The following is a 23,861-nucleotide window of genomic DNA, read 5'->3' on the forward strand; positions in this document are numbered from 1 at the left end:
GCCATATTGAGAACCTGGAGAACTGCTGCCAATCAGAGCAGACAGTGCTAATTTCGATAGAGATAAAAGTCTGACTCAGTATAAGGCAGCTTTAAGCCACCAAAAATACCGCTCTACATGCCCTTGTGGCTCTGGGTAGGTGCATACATAGGCGAAAGGGGATGTTTGCTGTTGATCTTGAAAGTTATGGTAGAACAGCATGGAGAGGGTGTCACAACTCAATGTTGTAATGCCTGCTTTGCATGCAGAAATATAGTCACTGGCATCTTCAGATCAAGTATTTCCAAAAACAGCCGATGGGAAAGACTAGTACAGTCGTACTAGTTTTACGATATCTAGCCAAACGTTTCATTTGAGAGTGCTTGGTTTTCAGGGTGGGGAGATAGCTATATGTCTTGTTTAGCGGGTACATAAGGCAGGGCCTTTTTGGTGGCAGCCCCACAATAATGGGACAATCTCCCCAGGAAGGTGTGCTTGGCCTCTTCACTTTTGACCTTTAAAATGACTTTGTTTAGAATTGCATTTGATTCAGTTTCATAGGGGTCTTGAGTCATAAACTTAAATTTTGGTTTTGCATTTTTAAATGTATTTCGTTCTATGTGTTTTACCCATGTTTTGTAAGACCCCTTGAGCTCCGTAAGGAAGAAAGGCAGCTAATAAACGTTTTAAATTAATAAAATAAACATATCTTTTGGCTGTCAAATCACAGTAGACTTAGGACAACCCCATAGGGAAGCCTTTCTCAACGTTTTTACCATTGAGAAACCCCTGAAACATTCTTCAGGCTTTGAGAAACCCCAGGAGTGGCACAATCATGCAGAATATGATTGGGAAGCAGAGCTGTGTACATGCCCACCTGGGACCCCTCCCCTTTCCACCCCCTCCAGGCCCACCATTGGCCGTTTTGGGAGGGACGTGTGTGAATCAATATGACTCTATATGATCGTATGTTATGTTGTAACTGTTATTTAATGTATGGTATTCTATGTATCTCACGTTCCATGTAAACTGCCTAGGGCCATATGGGAGGGTGGTATAAAAACCTAAGAAAATGAATGAATGAACGAACGAATGAATGCCACCCGATAAATATTTAACACACACACAGAGATATATATCTGGCCTCCTCCCCTGGCCAGGCAGCTTAAGGTGGCTTTGGGCCGCAGCTCTCAGCCAGATCAAGTGGGGCAGGAGGGGGCTGGGCAGCTTGTTATCAGGGCTGGAACAGAGCTCCTTAGCTGGCAGTCAGCAGGCCGGGAGGCCCTCCTCAGTAGGCCCAGGCTAGCATGCCAAGAGGCCCTCCTCAGTAGGCCCAGGTTAGCATGCCAAGAGGCCCTCATTAGGAGGCCCTCCACCACGACCCTTTACCCAGGGCCCTCTCCCCTTACCTGCTGCTGGCTCCAGGCACTGAGGCGTGTAAGAGCAAAGAGGCTAGAGTCTAGGGACGGAGGGCGGGAGCTGCAGGGGCAGGGCCAATCAGGGCAAAGCTGGCCACACCCTGATTGGCCCTATTCTAACTTGGACAGCCAGACACATCCCACCCCCAGGCTGTTTCATAAATATATAGAGGAACAACAATGGATAAGGATATGTTCAAAGGATGTTTCTCACTGCCAGTCAAATAAGTATGTTGGGTGCAGGCAGGGCTTGTAGGGCTTCATAGGAAAAAACTGAAATGAGTCGGAAAGGAAACAGAGGCACAGCGCAAGGGCTGGCGTCATATGCTCTTGACCGACAAATCCGAATAGCTCTTCAGGATGACGGTTTACATAGGAGATCGGATGACTACAATGAGGCCGGCTATCTAGTCAAACCTACAGCATCTGAGTGGCTTCAGCCAGTTGCAGGAATCCCATCAGATACTCTTAAGGGCTTTTTCAGGCACAAGAACGGTGGATCAGTTTTCTGTTCGGTGCTGGAAACGGGAGAGACTTCCCAAATGCCCCTTCTTCCTTCTCTCCCTCCCCCGCTGCTGTCGGACTCATCATGTTCCTCCTTTCCAGCAGCATCTTCCCGCTCTGTCATTCACACTTGTCTGTCTTGTCTTTCCCAGATAGGTTTTGTGTTCGGCGCATCTCGTGCGACGCTTCTTTGCCAAAACGAACATCGTCGGTAGGCCGGCGTAGATTTTCCGGGAGACGACAGACATTCATGTGATTAGAAGGTAAGTGGGATCTTCTGGACGAGGTCTCGCCTTCCTCCTTTACTCCGGCTGAGATACCCGAGCGCTGTCCCCAAAAGTCCTGTTGTTGTCAGAAAGGTTATGGGATCTTGTGGTCTCCCGACAGGCTTCAGGTGGATAACCGTGTTGGTCGGAAGTAGTACAACAAAATTTGAGCCCAATGGCACCATTAAGATCAACCAAGATTTATTCAAGGCACGAGCTTTTGCATGCACACTTTCTCAGACTTAGGAAGAGTGCATGCACATGGAAGCCCTTGAATAAACCTTTGTTGGTCTGAAAGGCAGCATTGGGCTCAAATGTTGTTGTTCCTGACAGGCTTGTAACTCTGACAGAAAACACTGGCTCCCAATTGCTATCTTCGGAAGAATAGACTCATAGAGGTGGAAGGGGCCATCTAGGCCATCTAGTTCAACCCCCTGCTCAATGCTAGATCTTCCTAAAGGATCCATGATAAGTTGCTGTCCAGCTGCTGATTCCACTGCTGAAAAATTCTCTTGTAGAAAATAATGCCTTTTGGCAAACTGGCAGTACAAAGAACCTCCACCTCTGTGTCAGCTGGATGACCCTGGGAGCCCAGTTCAGGGTCTCAAAACATGGCATCCTGTGTTAAACCCGTGGGGTCAGAGACCAGGGCTGATTCTGCACTTACTTTGTTTTTCCTGTTGTGGATCCTGCTGAATTCAGATGGATTTGAACTCAGGTCGTCCTCTATCCCTCTCCCCCCACCCCCAATTGAAACAGAAAGTGTTCTTCACTTGATTGGGGAAGCTCAGAACGGGGAGGGGAGCCAAGTGCAGCAGGAGTCTTTCTTTTCTTGAAGGGTGGGGGTGGAGAGGATTGGAGTCAGTAGAGGAGAGGAAAATAAGAGGCAAATCTGCTGAGAGAAATTAGGACTTCTCACTTTAAGACAAGCCTTGCAATCAGGAAGTCTTTGAAGGGACGTCCTGGCCAATCAGGGAAGACTGCTTTGCTACCAGGCATGGAGGAGTTAATTCGAAAAAAGCAATTTGAAGTTAATTCGAAATTCCCCCCTCCCCCAAATATCGAGGGTTATATGTAGTTCTGGATATCATGGGGGGAAAGGTACGGTCACTCCGGATCAATCATGCATGTTGCAGACAGAAAATTTAAAGCTCCCAAAAGTGGAAATTGAATTCAGTGTAGACGGCAGGGATTTATTCGAGCTGGGAGTGGGTAAAAAGCCCCGTGCAGACTACACCCTGGATGGACTAGTGAGCAGACTGGCTCTGTGTTTGGCAGCTATAGTGAACAGAATAATTTTTAAGGAGTTAATCTTCAGCTCTTTATTGTGACCCCAGCATGATTGTACAAGGAAGCAAACCGAACCTAAACTGAACCAGGGAGACCCCACGAAAACCTCAATTTATATACAGTACAGAACACTAGATCTTCCTGCTCAGTGGTCCCCAGCCCACGGTCCAGAGACCGGGACCGGTCCATGGATCAGTCGGTACCGGGCCGTGGCTCCTCCTCGTCCGCTGCCTCGGGGGCTGCCCTGCCACTCTGCCGCTGGCTCACCTTTGGTGCTCTCCAGTGGCCGCCATGGCTGGGGCTCCCCCTCGGCGTGGCACTGTGCAGCTGCTGCTGGCAACACCCCCCAGTGGGCGGCAGGAAGTCAGAGGCACCAGTGGGAAAGCAAATGGAGCAGGGGATCAGTCGGCGGAGATGACGACCTTCCTTAGCAAAAGATTACCCCCCCCTCCCCGGGTTTCAGTAAAATTGTCAAGTGTTGACCGGTCCTCGGTGATTAAAAGCTTGGGGACCACTGTTCCTGCTGGGAGGTGCTATAGGTCAGTTTCACTTTAAACTAACTGGATTAGGCCACCAAGATCTAACCGTTTATTGGCTGATTACAGTGCAGGATCACGATCCTCCCTTACACCTCAAGCTCGTTCCTTGGCAGATCTACAGACACAACCATTTGTATGCCTGAATAGTATGCCTTTAAAAAAAAAGACACAGCAGGGACAGGAGTCAGACCCATGAGTGGCCCTTGGCCAGTCTTAGCTGGGCCTTCTGTTACAGCAGGCTGCACGGATCTTATCCAGCCAGACAGTTGTTTGGGGAAAACACCTTCTTGGTACAGTTTGACACTGATGGTAGAGCAGTTTCAGTTTGTTACAGCAGAAGCCAACGATGTGATAATTAAGAAGAAAAAGGAGCTGTAAACTGCCCGGTTATGAAATGGAGGAAGTGCGGGGCGGGGTAGGTGATATTTTTAGGTACAGGGTTTTACATAAGCTTTTCACAGCCTGAACGCCTGTGCATCCGTTCGGGTGGCAGTTGAAGATCCAGTCGTGCATTGGACAACGTGGGGCCCTCATCCAGAAATAAGACTGCCAGCCTCCAGGTAGGGCCCCAAAATCTCCTGCTGGTCCAATTGATCTTCAGACAACAGAGATCAGGTCCCCTGGAGAAAATGGCTGATTTAGAGGGTGGACCGTGCGGCATTATTCCCTTCTGAGGTCCCTTCCCTCATCAGGCTGTACCCCCCCCCAAAAAAAAAAAAATCTCCAGGTATTTTCCAACCCAGAGCTGGCAACCTTGTTCACCACAGTTTATTCCATGCTACAAATATGCTAGTATTTAGGGTGGTACAAGAGCCAGTGTGGTGTAGTGGTTAAGCGTGGCAGCTTTTAACCTGGTGAGCCGGACCAGAGTCCCCGCTCCTCCACATGCAGCCAGCTGGGTGACCTTGGGCCACTCACGGTCCTGTTAGAGCTGTTCTCACAGAGCAGTTCTGTCAGGGCTCTCTGAGTCCCGCCTCCCTCACAGGGTGTCTGTTGTGGGGAGAGGAATGGGAAGGCGATTGTAAGCCGATTTGAGGCTTCTTCGGGCTGTGAAAAGGAAGGTATAAAAACCAACTCTTCCTCTTCAAGGTTCCTATGGGTTTTAACACAGATCAGTTATGCTTTACTCTGAAACTGTGGCTGTATCTGTGTAAAGTTGCTACCATGTCGCAGCCAAGTTAAGATGAACCCAAATCTGGCTCCACCCCCAAAGTCTTAGGGGTGGCAACCTTAGCAGAACTCAGCTCTGCCTTCTTTTTCTGAACGTTTCAACCACATCGACATCCCACAGAAAACATAAATACCAAAAAAGCGGACACACTCGTCTGAAGCCAAGCCTTCCCATGACATGAGAGGTTGAAACTGCAACACTCTGAAATGTGTTGCATATTGAAGAGGCATCAAGGGAAAATATACTGTAAATCTGACCCCACTCACCCTTACCCTAACCCTACGAGGGGCTCATGGGAATTGTAGTCCATGGACATCTGGAGAGCCACAGTTTGGTTTGATTTAGTATATCTAATTTGGACTGAGTCTCCAAGAAAGTGACAACTTCTTTTAAATTCTTTTTTTTTTGTGAAGGCTCAAGGGGGTGGCAGGTTACAGTAGATGATCGATAGGGTTGTGAGTGTCCTGCATAGTGCAGGGGGTTGGACTAGATGACCCAGGAGGTCCCGTCCATGATTCTATGATTCCTGGTTGCAATTAAATATTGAGTGGATTTTTTTAAATAAATAGATTGAAAAAACAACACCGACATTCTGCAGAAACCACTTTGGGATGGATAAATCATGACTCTTTGGCCAAAATTATATAACTATGTTAACCAACTTGGCTTGCTTCACTATCATTTTATTCAGAAGCTTGATACAAGTTTATTTCAACCTGCCTTTCTGTTTCTGATACAATTGTGCGGGAGCCAGCTTGGCATACTGGTTAAGAGCAGTGTCTTCTAATCTGGAGAGCCAGGTTTGATTTTCGATTCCCCAACATGTAGCCAGCTGGTTGACCTTGGGCTAGTACAGTCCTGTTAGAGCTTATAGATCAGTTCTTCCAGAGCTCTCTCAACCCCAAGTACCTCACAGGGTGTCTGTTGTGGGGAGAGGAAGAGAAGGTGATGGCTTTGGGTAGTGAAAAGGCAAGAATACCCAACTTTGGTGTAGCCAGTTTGGTGTAGTGGTTAGGAGTGCGGATTTCTAATATGGCATGCCAGGTTCGATTCTTCACTTCCCCACATGCAACCAGCTGGGTGACCTTGGGCTTGCCACGGCCCTGATAAAGCTGTTTTGACCAAGCAGTAATATCAGAGCTCTCTCAGCCTCACCTGCCTCACAGGGTGTCTGTTGTGGGGAGAGGAAAGGGAAGGCAACTGTAAGCTGCTTTGAGACTCCTTCGGGTAGGGAAAAGCGGCATATAAGAACCAACTCTTCTTCTTCTTCTTCTTCTTCTTTTTCTTCTTCTTCTTCTTCTTCTAAAATTACTCACTGGCAGACAGAGAAAGGCCAAAAGAGGATTTGTATGTGATCTGGGACTGCATATGGAACAAAGTTTGAGTCCAATGGCAACTTTAAGGCCAACAAAGTTTAATTCATGTGCATGCACACTTCTTCTGAAAGTTCAATTCTGGGTGCAAAAGTGTGCTTGCACGGGAAAGCTTATACCCTGAATAAAAATTTATTGGTCTTAAAGGTGGCCCTGGACTCAAACTTTCTTCCATCGCTTCAGACCAACATGGCTAACAACCCAGGACTACGCATATTCTGCAGTCTATAGAATGTTGAGCCTGTATTTCAGGCTTAACTACCTTATAGGGCTGTTGTGAAGATATTGACTGATCCATCTTGCCTGGATTAAGTTTCTGTTTCTCACCCCATTTAAGAATTGCTTTGGCTTTTTAAGAGGCCCTTTGGGTGCTCACTGATCCAGAAACGTAGACCCTGGTTTCAAAATGCAGCCTCAGAGCATCTACCCATGAAGCTTCCTTATCCTTAATCAGACTACTGGTCCATCAACGCCAGAATTGGCTATGCAGACTGGCAACGGCTCTTCAGCTTCTCAGGCAGAGGTGTTTCATAGAATCATAGACTTGGAAGGGAACTCCTGGGTCATCTAGTCCAACCCCCTGCATTCACATCCCTATCGCTCATCCACTGCCACCCCCTTGAGCCTTCAAAGAATCAGCCTCTCGGTCAGATGGCTATCCAGCCTCTGTTTAAAAATTTCCAAAGATGGAGAACCTACCACCTCCCGAGAAAGCCTGTCACATTCACTTATTGCCTAGTTCTTTTTCACTGGCGATCCCAGGGATTGAACCTGGGAACTTCTGCATGCCAAGCAGAGGCCCTTCCACTGAGCCACAGACTCTCCCCTAAAAAGAATGGGAAAATATCCAGCAAAGAAGTGACTATTCCTGATTGTGTGGTGAGTGAAATCCTTATCCCCTGGAGTCGCCATCTACCTTCAGACACCCATGAATGGGAGAAACCATCTCCATGAAGACTGGCACCTCTTTTTCATCTTGCAAATGTTGAGAGTCTTCTTTAAAAATAATGTATTTGGGGATCCAGCGTGACAACCACCACAAATAGCAGGTTTTTCTATGCCTTTGTGGCAATTCAGGCGGTCCCAGCGTTTCTCCCAAGGACATTTGCAAGGTCAGGGTCCAACAATAGCACCATCCCAGCAATCTCACCATCTAAATCTCCAGCTGATTCCCCTGCCCATCTTTCTCCTCTTTAGCCCTTTCATCAGCTGCTCCAATCAGCTCCCTGCTTTTGGTGTGGGCCAGTGGGGGACGTTTGAGTGCTGACCCCTCCTCGCCCAGAATCTGCCAAGGGCTGTTTGGCCGTCTTCTTCCTGTTTCCCCTCTTGTCAGAGATCCCGGCTTCTCCCGTGATTGACAGTTTGTCCTCAAGAGCTCTTAACGTGCCTGAAAACCATTTGTTATCTTCCAGCTGTAAGGATGAGCAGCTCCAATTTTTCTGCCTGTCAATTTTATTCCATCCCCCAGCCCCCCAAGAGACACCTAGATATTTCGGCATCACTGGCTTAGCAGACGGCACTAGCTGCACTTGTTCATCCCAGCCGCCCCCCAGTAAACATTTCACAAACAGTTTCAGTCCCTTTCAGCTCAGACCTGGGTCTCTGCCAGGTATCTGCCTCTCTCGGTTCTTTTTCGGGAATGTCAGAAAGTACAGTTCATCCTGCCATCTTGTGCCCCCCCCCCACACACACACACAAACGCAAATCACTCCCTCTGTTCCATCCAAGAAAAAAAATTATCTAGAGCACATTAGCACGGAAACTGAGTCATCTGGACATCTGTTGTGACACCAGCACGGCACTCACCGCTTTCCCCCCCCCGCCAGAGCAATTTGTCTTTGCAATTTTGACCAGCTGTTTATTTAAGGATGCATCCTAGAACTGGCCACCAACAGCGGATACACGCAGCATCACGTGACCGGCTATGGCCCTGGTCGGGTCTGTCGGGGAAAAAATTAAGCACCGCTTTAGAAGACGCACTGACTTTCTCCCTCGTCCACTTCTTTTAAACCTGGTCAGAATTACTGACGGTGCAGCCCTCCAGGCTGGCACAGTGACCCACCTGATGTTTCTTGCCATGTCTGTTCTTCCAGTCCTAGCCAGGCTACCAAATACAAAAGGGTTACTGAGCCCCTTGGGAGTTACTGTAAAGCAGCCTTTCTCAACTTTTGTTTACCATTGGAAACCTCCTGAAAAATCCTTCAGACTTCGAGAAACCCCAGAAGAGGGTGTGCAGAATATGGTTGGGAAGCACAGCTGTGGACACGCCCACTCAGGGCTCCTCCCCTTCCAGCCCCCTCCAGGCCCATCGTTGGCCATTTTGGGTGGGAGGGCAGGTCAACAACAATATCACCTGATAAATGTTTAGCCAATTGAAAAAAAATATTAAAAATTAATTAAGTCCCACCCATTAAGTATTTAAAAGGCTGCCATGTAGAGGATAGAGCAGAGTTGTTCTTTCTTGCCCCAGAGGGACGGACTAGAACCAATGGGAAGAAATTAATTCAAAAGAAGAAGAAGAAGAGTTGGTTCTTATATGCCGCTTTTCTCTACCTGAAGAAGTCTCAAAGCGGCTTACAGTCGCCTTCCCTTTCCTCTCCCCACAACAAACACCCTGTGGGGTGGGTGAGGCCGAGATTAATATTATTGAAGAAGAAGAGTTGGTTCTTATATGCCACTTTTCTCAACCCGAAGAAGTCTCCAAGCAGCTTACATTCACCTTTCCTCTCCCCACAACAGACATCGCGTGAGGTGTATGAGGCTGAGAGAGCCCTGATATTACTGAAGAAGAAGAAGAAGAGTTGGTTCTTATATGCCGCTTTTCTCTACCCAAAGGAGTCTCAGAGGGGATTACAATCGCCTTCCCTTTCCTCTCCCCACAAAAGACACCCTGTGGGGTGGATGAGGCTGAGAGAGCCCTGATATCACTGCTTGGTCAGAACAGCTTTATCACTCCTGTGGTGAACCCAAGGTCACCCAGCTGGCTCCATGTGGGGGAGTGCAGAATCAAACCCGGTGTGCCAGATTAGAAGTCCACACTCCCAACCACAACACTAAGCTGGCTACACCAATTCCATCTAAACATCTGGAAGAATTTCCTGACAGTTGGAGCAGTTTCTCAGTGGAACAGGCTTCCTCAGGAGGTGGTGGGTTCTCCATCTTTTAAACAAAGGCTGGATAGACATCGGACGGAGAGGCTGATTCTGAATTCCCAGCCAGCACCACGGTGCAGAGGGGAGTGGGGGTGGCATGTGCTTGCATGCGGGCGCCAGGTGGCACACCACTGCCTTTGATGATTGCTGAAGTGTCCAAACTGCGATGGAGCACACAACCCTACTTGGATTCTCCTGTGCGTCATGAAAAGCAGGGTATAGAAACCAACTCTTCTTCTTCTTCTTCTAATAAGCTGAGTATGAGGAGAGAAGAGGGCAGGAATGGTAATAAGTGCAATTTTGGGTAGTTAAGGGAAAATGTAGACCTGTGGTGAAATTGAGTTCTTTCCGATGACTGATCAGCCCTTAATCTATCAAATATCTGTGTGGGAAGTTAGTTCTGAAACAAGGGAAGTTGTTGCAACTCCTTTGGGCACTGAAAAGCGGGGTATGAAAACCAATGCTGCTTTTTCACTCAACCCCACCTCCCTCACTGGGTGCCTGTTGTGGGGAGAGGAAAGGGAAGGTGATTGTAAGCCGCTTTGAGACTCCTTTGGGGAGAGAAAAGCGGCATATAAAAACCAACTCTTCTTCTTCTTCAGCAATATCAGGGCTCTCTCAGCCTCCCCTCCCTCACAGGGTGTCTGTTGTGGGGAGAGGAAAGGGAAGGCGATTGTAAGCCGCTTTGAGACTTCTTCAGGTAGTGAAAAGCCGGGTATAAAAAACAAATCTTCTTCTTCTAAAAAGAATTTATCTTAGTAATCCTTGCTGTGGGTGTGCAAAGTATAGGTTGTTATCATCAGATTGGCACTACTGTTGTTTATTGTGTGTTCACGGAGGCCAGTGATGGTGGGAGAGAAGGTGTCCATGACAGGGAGTCCAAGCGTGTTGGGATGGGGTCCTTGACAGGAGTCCTGTGTGTGCCAGATGTCTCACATCCAATTCCACGCACACAACAATGCTGAAGCAGAACAGCCCCACGAAGATGCTTCACAGAGTCCATGGCGATGAACTGGATGCATATTAAAAGCTTGGAAAGCATGACAGTAATTATTATTTGCGACAAAAACATTTTGCCATTGGAATCAAAATTACTCTGCCGCAGTAGAATTTTCCAAATGCCGCTCGGGAAACTAAACAGGAGGGAAACACAGAACTAAGGAGAGCGGGCCTTTGGGACACGAAGGGAGGGTATTGCAGTCTCCACGGATTGATGGAGTACAGAAGAAGAAGAAAGAAGAAAGAAGAAAGAAGAAAGAAGAAAGAAGAAAGAAGAAGAAGAAGAAGAAGAAGAAGAAGAAGAAGAGCTGGTTCTTATATGCCGCTTTTCCCTACCCGAAGGAGGCTCAAAGCGGCTTACAGTCGCCTTCCCTTTCCTCTCCCCACAACAGACACCCTGTGGGGTGGGTGAGGCTGAGAGAGCCTTGATATTACTGCTCAGTCAGAGCAGTTTTATCAGTGCCGTGGCGAGCCCAAGGTCACCCAGCTGGCTGCATGTGGGGGAGTGCAGAATAGAACCTGGCATGCCAGATTAGAAGTCCGCACTCCTAACCACTACACCAAACTGGCTCTCCAGTTTGTTGGACTAGAATTCCAGTTGATCCAGTGCCAATGCCAGAGAAGCTCCAGGACCCTTTCAGCTACAAAAATGCCGTCTTCAGCTGACATGGAGGTTGGCTCCCTACCTTGCCGTAGGTGATCCGATCACAGGGATCTGTGCCGCAGGAACCTTGAGACTGGATTACTGTAAGACATACTACACGGGACTGCCCTTGAAGATAATTTACAAACTTCTGCTTATACTAGCCTATTTCAACCTCTTGACTGTGGAGTAACCCCTGAAATATCTTTCGGGCTTCGAGTAACCCCAGAAGTGAAACCGGTTGGCCACGCCTCCCTGCCACACCCCCGGAAGACACATATTTACTGTGTGCATGGCATCACTCATAAAATAAAATGCTTTTTAAATAAGAAGCTAGTTTTATTTTTGTGTATGCAGTACTTTGCCTGAGGAAAACAAGGAAGCATTCATTCAGCTGTCATAAAGCCCACCGGGCAAAACAGCAATTCCCCTCAGGGGAAATGATCTGTGTGATTTGGGAGATCTCTAGGCACTACCAGGAGGATGGTAACCCTAGCAAGACCTGAGAATATATATTTCCAGGGTCAGAAATGGCTGCCAGTTCAAGAGGAAATCTGGGAAGAAAGGAATCTTTGTGCAGGCTGTGCACAGTCCTTGCACTGAATGCAGGTGTAGTAGCTGTCAGCTAGGGATGCCAGCCTCCAGGTGGGACCTAGGGATCTCCTGGAAATTACAGCTCATCTCCAGACCACAGAGATAATTTTCCATAGAGAAAAGGCTGCTTTGGAACGTAGACTCTGTTTCATTGGACACAGTCCTCCTCTCCTGCTTGAATATCTGAATTCCTTTGCTTGCAACAGCCTTCCTCCTTCCAGTGAGGCTTTGAGAAGAAATGCTGGGGGGGGGGGAGGCAGGGGGGAGGATAGGAGCGAATGGGGGGAGTGTAGCTGATTCAGATCTTCCTTCAGGTGCCTTTTCCATTCTGTCCTGCCTCCCTTCTTTGCACCCACCTTCTGACTGGGCTAATAGGTCTTACGTATCTCCACTCCTACATATCTCTGACAAGGGGAGCTTTGATTCTCAAAACTTTTGATGGTCCCTACAGTACTTCTAAGAACCTCTTGTGGCGCAGAGTGGTAGGGTGTCTGAAATGCTGTCTGAAGCTGTCTGCCCATGAGGTTGGGAGTTCGATCCCAGCAGCCGGCTCAAGGTTGACTCAGCCTTCCATCCTTCCGAGGTGGGTAAAATGAGTACCCAGCTTGCTGGGGGGTAAAGGGTAATGACTGGGGAAGGCACTGGCAAACCACCCCGTATTGAGTCTGCCATGAAAACGCTAGAGGGTGTCACCCCAAGGGTCAGACATGACCCAGTGCTTGCATAGGGGATGCCTTTACCTTTACAGTACTTCTGTTTACAATCTTTCTGACTCACCTATTGTTACTTAACCCAATTTCTTAATATTAGGAGGGGGGTTTAATACATTTCTTAAAAATATCTAGGTGGGGAGGAGATTCCAATATGTATTTCCTTAGTATTTCCATCTGATTATCTCTACTGTGGTCTGGAGTTCCCCCAAGACTCCTTGAATTCCAGTTCTAACCAGCCTTGGTCAACCATCTTTCATAAAGGTAGCACACCCTGTTTCAGAAGTCATGGGTTGTGTTGTGCAAAGCCTGTTCAGGCCTACGTCTGTGTGCATGGCAGCTTGCTTCCTCTTAGACACTATAGATTAAATAAACTTAAATCTTGCTGTTCATTTGTTAATTCATCTATATATGCCACAAGCAAAGTGGGTTTTCATGTTTTTCATTCTCATCGTTCTGACCTTTGCAGCATGACAGAGGTGATGAACACACGCGAACCTGTGATGGAGGAGTTCACCTTGAGCCAGCCTGAGGAAGAAGGAGGGACTACAAGCCAGGTAAGCATATTGTGTGGAACAGGGATCCCAAAACCTTTTTGAGCCTCCAGGCATGTTTATAATTCTGAAGCAGCATGGTGGGCGCAACAACAGAATGGCCTGCCACAAAATGGCTGCCACAGAAGGCGGAGCAAGCCGGAAAACGATTGCCTCAGCTTAACTTCACTAACAAACAGTAGATCTTTGTGAAGTGGTAGCAGCTCCTGCCAAAGGAACATTAAAAAAAAAAATCTGCACAGCCAATAGTCGATCAGAGAGCATGCTGGGTAAAATCCCACCTGGCCCCAGTTACTTCTTAAAGGTATTTGGTGGGTGTCAGGAGGGTGGTCGGCAGGTGCCTTGAACTAGTGAAGAGTTCTGCAGGGCTTGTAAAGCAGAGTTGTTCTGCCAGGCCTATGGTTGAGACCCAAAATAACATCTGAATTATGCTGGCCTCTCTGCCAAAGCCCTAATCTATATGTCAGCTAGGGCCGGTAAAATTCGCCTACCTCCTCTCTCCTTCTCTTCCAGCAAGCAGAAGATCTAGGCAACTGATAACTGCAACGTGTTTTTAGAGTTTCGTTGCATAAATTCACAATGTTTATATTTTATCTGTATATTTTTACATGTTATTTTATTCCGATGTAATCTGAGGAGATGGAGCAGAAAAAAAGTATAATTATAAATAAACGAATAAATGTTGGAAACCACTGGGGTAGAGAGCTAAGCTAGTTGGTGCTATTTCTGCAGTATGTGTCAAGAAAATTTACATCGCGATCCGAAGCAGGTACACCATTCTGTTTAGGGATGCGCTGTAGAATAAGCAAGAGTTCTGCACCAGATCTATACAGTTTATGTGCTTAACTAAGATTTGCTTGACTAAATTTTCCAACAATGAAGATTGGGGAGGGGGGATTTTCCAGTGGTTTCTTGTTTCCTTGAATCCTGTGGCTCAGTTCCTTTTGGCATCGATGGAAGCTAACAATTTTTCATGCAACACGGCACTGCTTAATGCTGTCATGTACACAAGTTAGCATAGAGCATCGACCAAAAGGTAGATTGAAAGTACGCGTTCCAGATTTCAGCTCTGAACAGGCAGCTTTTGAGAGATGGAAGCGCAGCAGTGATTTTGTACAGCATTACAAAGGGATGATGTGATACACTCACAGTATTGATAAATCATGCTAATTTGCCTTTTAAATATGCAGTTTCCCTTGCTGGTCCCTGACAACTCTGCTTGGTGGGAAGGAGAAGAAGAGCTGGTTTTTATACCCCTGCTTTTCACTATCTCAGGGAGTCTCAAAACGGCTTACAATCATATTCTCCCCCCACAACAGACACCCTGTGAGCTAAGTGGGGCTGAGAAGACTCTGACAGAACTGCTCTGTGAGAACAGCCCTAAGAGAACTGTGACTAGCCCAAGGTTACCCAGTTGGCTACTTGTGGAGAAGGGGGGAGGGAATCAAACATAGTTCTCAAGATTAGAGGCTGCTGCTTTTAACATGCTGGCTCTTTTGGCCAGTGAAATGCCCAAATTATTTATTTGGTGAGTACAAGCATATTCTTTGGCTTTCTCGCCTGATTTTCTGGTTTTGAGACCGAGGACTCAATTGCAAAGCTGGGAAGCACCACTGTCTAATATCCTGGAGTGCTATTCTCTGTCATGATTGACAGCCACTTATGGGTATAATAAGACCCCTTGTGCACTACAGGGCCTGTAGAGAGGATGGTTCTATCAGAGCAGATTTTATGAACAAAAACATGGCTATCTAAGGTGAATTTTTCATTTGGGGGGAGGACAATCGATGTCCTCAAACTGAGCTAAGAATCGGGGTGGTTTGGTGTGTCTGACCTTTAATTAAGTCTAGGCTCAGACGTATATCTTCTGTGGGTCCAGATAGTTGTTCAAACGCGTATTTACTTCGCTTTCCCCGGGTTTGAGAGTTATCTGATGTGATGCACAGTGCCTGTAACAGCACTGACTCACTGAGTTCACACAAGATCGTGCTCAGACTGGGTGTGATGGGTAAGACCTCTCTTGCCGTATATTTCCATTTATGACCAGAGGTAATGGATATTTTTTAATGCCCTTACCAGTCAACACGGGGCCAATTGGTCTATGGTACCCAATGACATCTTTCCTGCTGTCCTGCAAGTGTTTTTTAGAAAGGGTGGGACCAGTTGGGGCTTTTTCATAGCAAGCCTTCTGACTGGCCAGCAGAGATTTGATTGGCAGAGGTTTTTTTTTCCAAAAAATATTTATTTATTTATTGAATTTCTATGCTGCCTTCCTTGAGGGCTCACGGCGGTGTATGACATAGTATTTGTTAAATATTTTTTTTATTTTAGAAAACAAGATAGCAATATAAAGGGGGCACTCCAGTTGAAGAGGGATGAAGACAAACTGGAGTGTGTCCAGGGGAGGGCAACAAAGATTTTGAGATATTTGGAGACCAAGACATATAAAGAAAGGTTAAGGGAGCTTGGTCTGTTTAGCCTGGAGAGGAGACAACTGAGAGGGGATCTGATAGCCATCTTCAATTATTTAAAAGGCTGCCATGTAGAGGATGGAGCAGAGTTGTTCTCTCTTACCCCAGAGGGATGGACCAGAACTGATGGGATGAAATTAATTCAAAAGAAATTCCATCTAAACATCAGGAAGAAGTTCATGAGAGTTAGAGTGGTTTCTCAGTGGAACAGGCTTTCTAGGGAGGTGGTGGGTTCTCTGTCTTTGGAAATTTTTAAACAGAGGCTGGATAGCCATCTGACGGAGAGGCTGATTCTGTGAAGGTTCAATGGGGTGGCAGGTCACAGTGGGTTGTGAGTGTCCTGCATAGTGCAGGGGGTTGGACTAGATGACCCATGAGATCCCTTCCAACTCTATTATTCTATGATTCTACAAAGAAAGAAGGAGGGGCTACACAGCAAATTATATATATATCTAAATCATCATACTCCATCAAGCATAGACCAAGAAGAAAATTTTCTCCACAGCACTCCCCTTCATTGTAATCCTTAAAAAAGTATCTTCAATATATGATCTTTCTCACTTCAGACTTTTAAAATTTCTGATTTCACAACTAAATAAGGATATTTTTGTTCAAATTCCATTATTCGCATTCCTTTATATTCAAAGCTTGTTCTCATTCAATTTCTGCAATATTTTTTAAAGGTTGCTTTTGCAGCAGCTGCTATATTTTCATTGCAAGACTCAAGGTGAGCTGTGGCAGCCATTTTGTGGCCAGCTTTGCCTCCTGCAACAGCCATTTTGTGGCCGTGTCCATAACACTGTGACAATTCCAGAGATGCCTACTGGTTTAAAAGGGTCTGGGACCCTACGTTACACTGTTGTGTACCAAGGTCAGGGTCATGGTAACCAGTCCAGGTCATCAGGATATCTGGAAGCAAGGATCGAAAGCTGGATACACCAGGAACGATATACCATATATACTTGCATATAAGCAGACCTGTGTATAAGCTGAGGCACCTAATTTTACCACAAAATCTGGGTAAACTTATTGACTCACATATAAGCCGAGGGTGGGAAATGCTCCATCATCACAGGCTCCCCCATCCAGCCTCCCCCCCCCCGAACAAATACAGAAAAGTCAAGAGGATGAATAGCTGCTGGTTTTTGTACCCCGCATTTCACTAACCAAAGGAGTCTCAAAGCGGCTTACAATTGCCTTCCCTTCCTCTCTTGATGCTAGACAGCTTGAGAGAGCTCTGACAGAACTGCTCTGTGAGAACAGCTCTGGCAGGAGAACCAAATGGTGCCCCCCCCCAGGCCAGCAAACCAGAGCAGAACAACAGTACCTGAAGTTGGCAACCTACTACAACAAGTACAACAGCTACCAAACTGGAATAATGGACAACTCTAACTACAACTGCAGTGCCTACCCCCAAACCCCCAGAACAAAACACTGAAAGAAAGAACTGTAAAAATCAACTTTTAAAAGAAATACAAGTCAGAGCAAACTCAGCATGCAGTACACATTTGCAAAAGGCAATGCAAGAATTGGATGGCTGGAGAAGGCTTTTATTTCAGTTACCGTATACACCTGCATATAAGCCGAGGAGGGCTTTTTCCATGGGAGGAGACGCTGAAGAGCTCTCTGTTTCAGAGGCTGGAAATTTCTCAGAAGCCTTGCTACTTCCTCCTAGCTGAGCCGGGTGTTGATTAGGAGAAGTTGAAACAGCTGGCCCTCCTTCATCTTCTGTGCTAGCAGCCTCAGCTTCCTTTGCAGGCAATCTCATGGTCTCATGCAAGGAATTGTCAGTGCTGGCAGGAGGGGCCATGACACCAAATCTCCTTGAAGAGTAGTCATTTCCTCTTGGATATTAGCCCCATCACCACCACACACACACACCAAGTTCAAAGCAAGTAGTTGAAGAAGAAAAAGGAGCACTGAATAACTACCCAAAGAAAAGTGAAGAGAAGCTTTTAGGTGAAGTATACAAGGCAGACTTAAGGTAACAGAAACCCAGAAAAGATTTCAGAAAGATTATAATCAAATCCACTTGGAGGACTGGGAGGGAAAGCGCTTGCAAGGGCAATATTTGATAGAGAATAAAGCTGATAACAAAAAACCCTAGAAATGGCTCCAAAATGGGCACTTGAAGAAAGAAATGGGAGGCCTCCTTCTAGCGGCACAAGGAAAAGCACTCAAAATGTAAACTATGAAAGATCGGTAGCAACAGCAAATATCATTTTTGCAAGACAAAGGATGAAACAGTTGGCCATGTGGTCAGTGCCTGCAGTAAAATTGCTCAAGCTGACTATAAATAATATAAATAAAGAAAGAAAATATCACAATAGAATTGCAGCTAGGTTGCACAAGAAGTACGGCTTACCATCAGCTAGAAGTTTTGGGGAGTACAACTCAAACAAAACTGTGGAGAATGCTGAAACAATGATTCTTTAGGACTTCTAATTGCAAAGAGAATAACATCCCAGATGTCACCATTGTATGGGGGAATGAGAAATAGGATTAGAATACCTCTGGGGGAAGAAAGGCTACCATTGTGCCAGTGGTCACTGGAGCCTTGGACTGGTGCCTAGAAGTCGCAAGACACATTAGGATGATCTGGACAATGAATAAATACAACCAGCTCAGCTCCAGAAGACAGAAGAATCCTGTAAAGATACACCTTCGATTCCCAAGAACTTGGCTAGATCTCCAGTTGCATAACACCATCTACCAACCAGATATCTTCTGATGGTAATAATTCACAAAGATGATGTAAGAAAAAGAAGGTCCGAAACTGCCATCTCCACAGAAAAAACCCTTAAGGTTATTCGGTCCACTTAAGATCACTATATTTACCATTTGTAAGCTGTAACAGGAGGGAAGGTGACGTGGAATAGCTCGGTCTCATCACATCTTAGAAGCTGAGTGGGGTACACTTGGTACGGATATGGAGGGCTGTCCAGAAGAAAGCAACGCTGACCCTCTCTGCTTCTCACTTGCCTTTACTACTAGAGTTGCTGTAAATCAGTTGTGATTTGACGGCAGTTATAAGAGCCTCTCGTGGCGCAGGGTGGTAAGGCAGCCAACGTGCTGTCTGAAGCTGTCTGTCCATGAGGTTGGGAGTTTGATCCCAGCAGCCGGCTCAGGGTTGACTCAGCCTTCCATCCTTCCGAGGTCGATAAAATGAGTACCCAGCTTGCTGGGGGTAAACGGTAATGACTGGGGAAGGGAATGGCAAACCAGCCCGTATTGAGTCTGCCATGAAAACACTAGAAGGCGTCATCTCAAGGGTCAGACATGACTTGGTGCTTGCAGAGGGGATACCTTTTCCTTTACCTTCATGTACTAAAGCAGCAGATGTAGGTGTCCCTTTCAGTTTCTTTCTCCTCTAAATGTTCCAGGTCTCTTCCATTTCCTCACTCTCACCTCACCTCAGAACTAACTTCCCACTCAGATATTTGATAGACTAAGAGCCGACCAGTCCCTAGAAGGAACCCCAATTTCACCACAGGTTTACCTTTTCCTGGAACAACCTGCCTTCTCTCCTCACACTCAGCTTATCAGAAGAACAGATGATTTCTATATCCCGCTATTCACTGCCCGAAGGAGTCTCAAAGTGGCTTACCATCGCCTTCCCTTCCTCTCCTCACAACAGACACCCTGTGAGGTGGCTGGAATTGAGAGAGCTCTGACAGGACTGCCCTGTGAGAACAGCACTAACAGGACTGTGACCAGCCCAAGGTCCACCCGACTGGCTGCATGTGGCGGAGTGGAAAATCAAACCCAGCTCTCCAGATTAGAGGCCATCGCTCTGAACCACTACACCAAGTTATGAATTTTACCATTGCACCTAAACAACGAGACCCTTTAATCGTATTAAACCTTACCACTTTAATTAAAAGGAATATTCACTTTGTCGCTCTGAATCGGAGAGCTACTGTCATTGCCACTTAACAGGTGGTCAGACAGACTACACATACTTATTTACATGGGTCCGTTGCCAAAAATGTGCTTGACGCTTTTCAGACACACTGAATTAGGCTTTCTCCCTCCGACAGAACAGCAGGCCTCCTCCAGAGATTCACACAATGCAGCGAATGAGCATGGGGGCAAAGCACATGAAGGTGGGCAGTGGTTAGAGGAGGGGGCAGTATCCGAAGAACAGGTTGGGCCATGGCTTCATTGCATGTTGAATCGTTGCAGTCCAAAACAGAGGTGTGTCTTTCTAAGCCCATGGTCTTCAACAGACGTAGAAGGGTGTAAGTCTTATTAGGACTGCACTGATGGGAATCTGTGGACACCAGATTTGCATGCTGACCCCCCAGTTTCCATTTTTTCCATAATCTAGGCATACCCAAGACTTAAGTGCCTATGAGAAGAGGAGAAACAAACTTAGCCAGATTTTACTCAGTGGCTGAGCTGGAAGAGACCACGGAGGGCTATCCAATTCAGCCCCTCCCCCCTTCTTTGGGACTTTAAAAACACACACTTCTGCTCATCCAATGTCCTCCTAAAAACGTCCAATGAAGGAGACCCCACCACCCTCCAAGACAGCCTGCTCCATCTACAAACAGCCCTCGCCAGCAGAAAATGCTTTCTCATATTTAAGTGGAACCTCCTCTTCCAGAATTTGAATCCATTGCTCCCCGTCCTTCTCTCTAAAGCTGGAGTAAGGAAGTCGGCCCCCTCTTCAACATGCCCTTTTAGAAGAAGAAGAAGAGTTGGTTCTTATATGCCGCTTTTCCCTACCTGAAGGAGGCTCAAAGCGGCTTACAGTCGCCTTCCCATTCCTCTCCCCACAACAGACACCATGTGGGGTGGGTGAGGCTGAGAGAGCCCTGATATCACTGCTTGGTCAGAACAGTTTTATCAGTGCCGTGGCGAGCCCAAGGTCACCCAGCTGGCTGCATGTGGGGGAGCGCAGAATCGAACCTGGCATGCCGGATTAGAAGTCCGCACTCCTAACCAGTACAACAAACTGGCTCTCATACATAGTTAAACCCAGCTTTCCTATTGCCCTTTGCCCTCCTCTTCTCCAAGCTCCAAAACTCTCAACCTCACCTCGTAAGGCAGGGATTCCAAACCATCAACCATCTAAGTTCCCTTTCTCTGAACAGGTTATCAACTTGTTAATGTCTTTCTTGAACTGTGACACTCCGAACACAATGCTCTCAATCGGGGCCTCATGAAACCCTCGTGTTTCTTGAAGGCCCTTGTAGGGTTTGCCGAATGGGTGGGAGTTAATTGATTTTGTACATATATTTTAAATGTGTTAAAAATTTATCGGGTGATATGACCATATAGAGCCTCTTGTGGCGCAGAGTGGTAAGGCAGCAGGCATGCAGTCTGAAAGCTCTGCCCGTGAGGCTGGGAGTTCGATCCCAGCAGCCGGCTCAAGGTGGACTCAGCCTTCCATCCTTCCGAGGTCGGTAAAATGAGTACCCAGCTTGCTGGGGGGTAAAACGGTAATGACTGGGGAAGGCACTGGCAAACCACCCCGTATTGAGTCTGCCATGAAAACGCTGGAGGGCGTCACCCCAAGGGTCAGACATGACTCGGTGCTTGCACAGGGGATACCTTTACCTTTATGACCATATATGATCATGTTGACCCCCTCCTCCATGGCCAATGATGGGCCTGGAGGGGTGGGAAGGGGAGGGATCCTGGGTGGGCATGTACACAGCTTTGCTTCCCAATCATATTGTGCACAATTACGTCACTTCTGGGGTTTCTCGAAGTCTGAAGGATGTTTCAGGGGCTTCTCAACTGTGAAAAGGTTGAGAAAGGCTGTTCTAAGTGATCTGTTTTATTCCAAAATCTTTCCTGGCACTAATGTTAAACTGAGTGGGTGGAAGTTGTCAGGGACTTTTTCCCCTCCCTTTTTAAAAATGGGGACCACATTTGCCCTCCTCCAGTCCACTGGAGTTCCCTTTGTTCTCAAAGGACTTCTCAAAGATAATTAGATTCAAACGGGTAGCTGTGTTGGTCTGAAGTAGCACAATAGAATCAGAGTCCAGTAGCACCTTTTAAGACCAATAATAAATAATAATGAATAAATCTTTGTTGGTCTTAAAGGTGCTACTGGACACTGAATCAAAGATAATTGTTAAAGATTCTGAGATTTCTTCTGCTATCCAGCTCCCATCCAGCTAGTAAAGGGCTTCTTTAGAGAGCCAGTTTGGTGTAGTGGTTAGGAGTGCGGACTTCTAATCTGGCATGACGGGTTCGATTCTGCGCTCCCCCACATGCAGCCAGCTGGGTGACCTTGGCCTCGCCACGGCACTGATAAAACTGATCTGACTGAGCAGTGATATCAGGGCTCTCTCAGCCTCACCCACCCCACAGGGTGTCTGTTGTGGGGAGAGGAATGGGAAGGCGACTGTAAGCCGCTTTGAGCCTCCTTCGGGTAGGGAAAAGTGGCATATAAGAACCAACTCTTTTCTTCTTCTTCTTCTTCTTCTTCTTCTTCTTCTTCTTCTTCTTCTTCTTCTTCTTCTTCTTCTTCTCCACTTCCCTTGCCATCCTGGAGATTAAACTCCACTGGATTCTGTAAGACTTGCTGCCAAGTAAACATGCACAGGACTGAGTTTTAGAAGTAGTAGAAATCTGAGGTTTTTTTACAAGGGGGGAACCCCACCAAGTTATTTTGTACAAAACTCTTCCTCCTCCTCCTCGTCGTCCTCCTCCTCCTCCCAAAATGCTCTGGTAAACTTAGTAGCAAAAAACTTCAGTCTTCTTCCTCCTCCTAAGATGATCTAGTAAACTTAGTGGCAAAAGTCTCCAGTTTTCTGTTCTTGCGTTTTGCATTCCACAGAGTGTTAGTGAGTCAGTTGAGCACAATCGTTTCTACTCTGCGTTGGGTTGGTATTGCCACCCGTTTCCCTCCCCCCCACAAAGGGTTGTTAAATATTGGAGTTTTGCCCTCGCATAATATTACTCATCCGAGCGATGTGTCATGGTAGTGTGCCATGGCAAATAATTGTCACTCTAAGAAGCCACGAGTAAATCATAGCTAGGCGATGCCAGGAAAGCACAAAAGGGTGGAAGATGATTGAGCAGCACAAATGTCATCTTTTGTTTCCAGGGATCAACTGTGGATTTGAAACCTTTTCTTCTCACAGTCGCCTGTCCCCTCCATGGCAACTGCACCTGGTCAGCAACTAGTTTTGCCAGTAGGCTGTTGGGATTATAGGCCAAGTTCCACATTTTTTGGGGGGTGGGAATTGTTGTTACAAATAGCTTATTTGTTCCGTGGCAGCTGCTTAAAAATACCACTGAAGGACACTTGATGGCCAGCCTCCAGGTGGGGACTGGGCATCTTCTGGGATTACAGCTCGCCTCCCGACTACAGAGACCCAGGGAGAAAATGGATGTTTTGGATGGTGAACTCCTTGGCATTGTAAACTACAGAGGTCCCTGTCCTCCCCAGGGTGCACCCCAAATCCCCAGGAATTAACCAAATTGGAGGTGGCCACCCTACCACCCTACCCCTGTCCCCTACCAGTGGCCAAGGAGTAGGACCTGGCTACCCTAGGGAGCAGCTTTTAAGACCATGGATCATGCAGTCTATGGCTCATTCTGCACACATTGGATAATGCAGTTTCAATGTCCTTTTGTAGCTGGATTTCCCTGTGCAGAACAGGAAAATCTACTTCTAAAGTGCAATGAAAGTGCATTATCTACGGGGTGCAGAATGGGCCTAGGATATTCTCTGCCTAAGGAAATCTTCTTGCAGCCAGAAAGACCTTTGCAGCGCACTAGAGGTGCCAAGGGGGGAGATCCCATGACCCCAAGCTCTGGTTAAATTTTCAAAAATGGCAACAGTAATTGTGTAACTGTCCTGTGTTACTTCTGGGGGGCTGGGGTGAGGAATAGAAGTGACACATGGTAGCTGTAGGAATTGTTCAGCAATTACTGTTATTTTTTAGGTTCTTCCAGGAAGTGTCATAGGGATGCAGCCAATGTCTCAGCCCCTCCCCCCAAACACCACCCCCTATCTCCCCACTGGTTGGTAGGTTACTCCCGGTGGGGAGCTGCTCATTGACTGATTATGCATGGCAACAGCCATGCCGAGCTGGGGGACACTTTTTGGTGATTGAGCAGCTCTGCTGCCGAAATACATCCCTCTGGGAAACGCAGCCACAGTCGAAAGGTTCCACTGTGCAGGAGGGCAGCAGGGTTTGTTTGTTTTTTGCAAAAAACTAGACATATAATGA

General features: G+C 46.9%; 1 protein-coding gene across 5 annotated transcripts in view; it reads left to right on the forward strand.

Moving 5' to 3' along the window:
* LBHD2 (LBH domain containing 2) overlaps positions 1-23,861 on the forward strand; it is an 84,423-nt gene that overhangs the window by 48,821 nt on the left and 11,741 nt on the right. For 4 of the 5 annotated variants that reach the window (XM_077323768.1, XM_077323769.1, XM_077323771.1 and 1 more), the window contains exons 2-3: positions 2,054-2,164; positions 13,108-13,195. In XM_077323768.1, the coding sequence (XP_077179883.1) occupies positions 13,109-13,195 (87 nt within the window). In that variant the 5' untranslated portion in view covers positions 2,054-2,164; position 13,108. Of the gene's footprint in view, positions 1-2,053; positions 2,165-4,444; positions 4,557-13,107; positions 13,196-23,861 lie in introns of those variants that run through there. The other variant, XM_077323772.1, reaches the window with a different exon arrangement.

This window comes from Paroedura picta, chromosome 2 (assembly GCF_049243985.1).
Source record: "Paroedura picta isolate Pp20150507F chromosome 2, Ppicta_v3.0, whole genome shotgun sequence".
NCBI lineage: Eukaryota > Metazoa > Chordata > Lepidosauria > Squamata > Gekkonidae > Paroedura > Paroedura picta.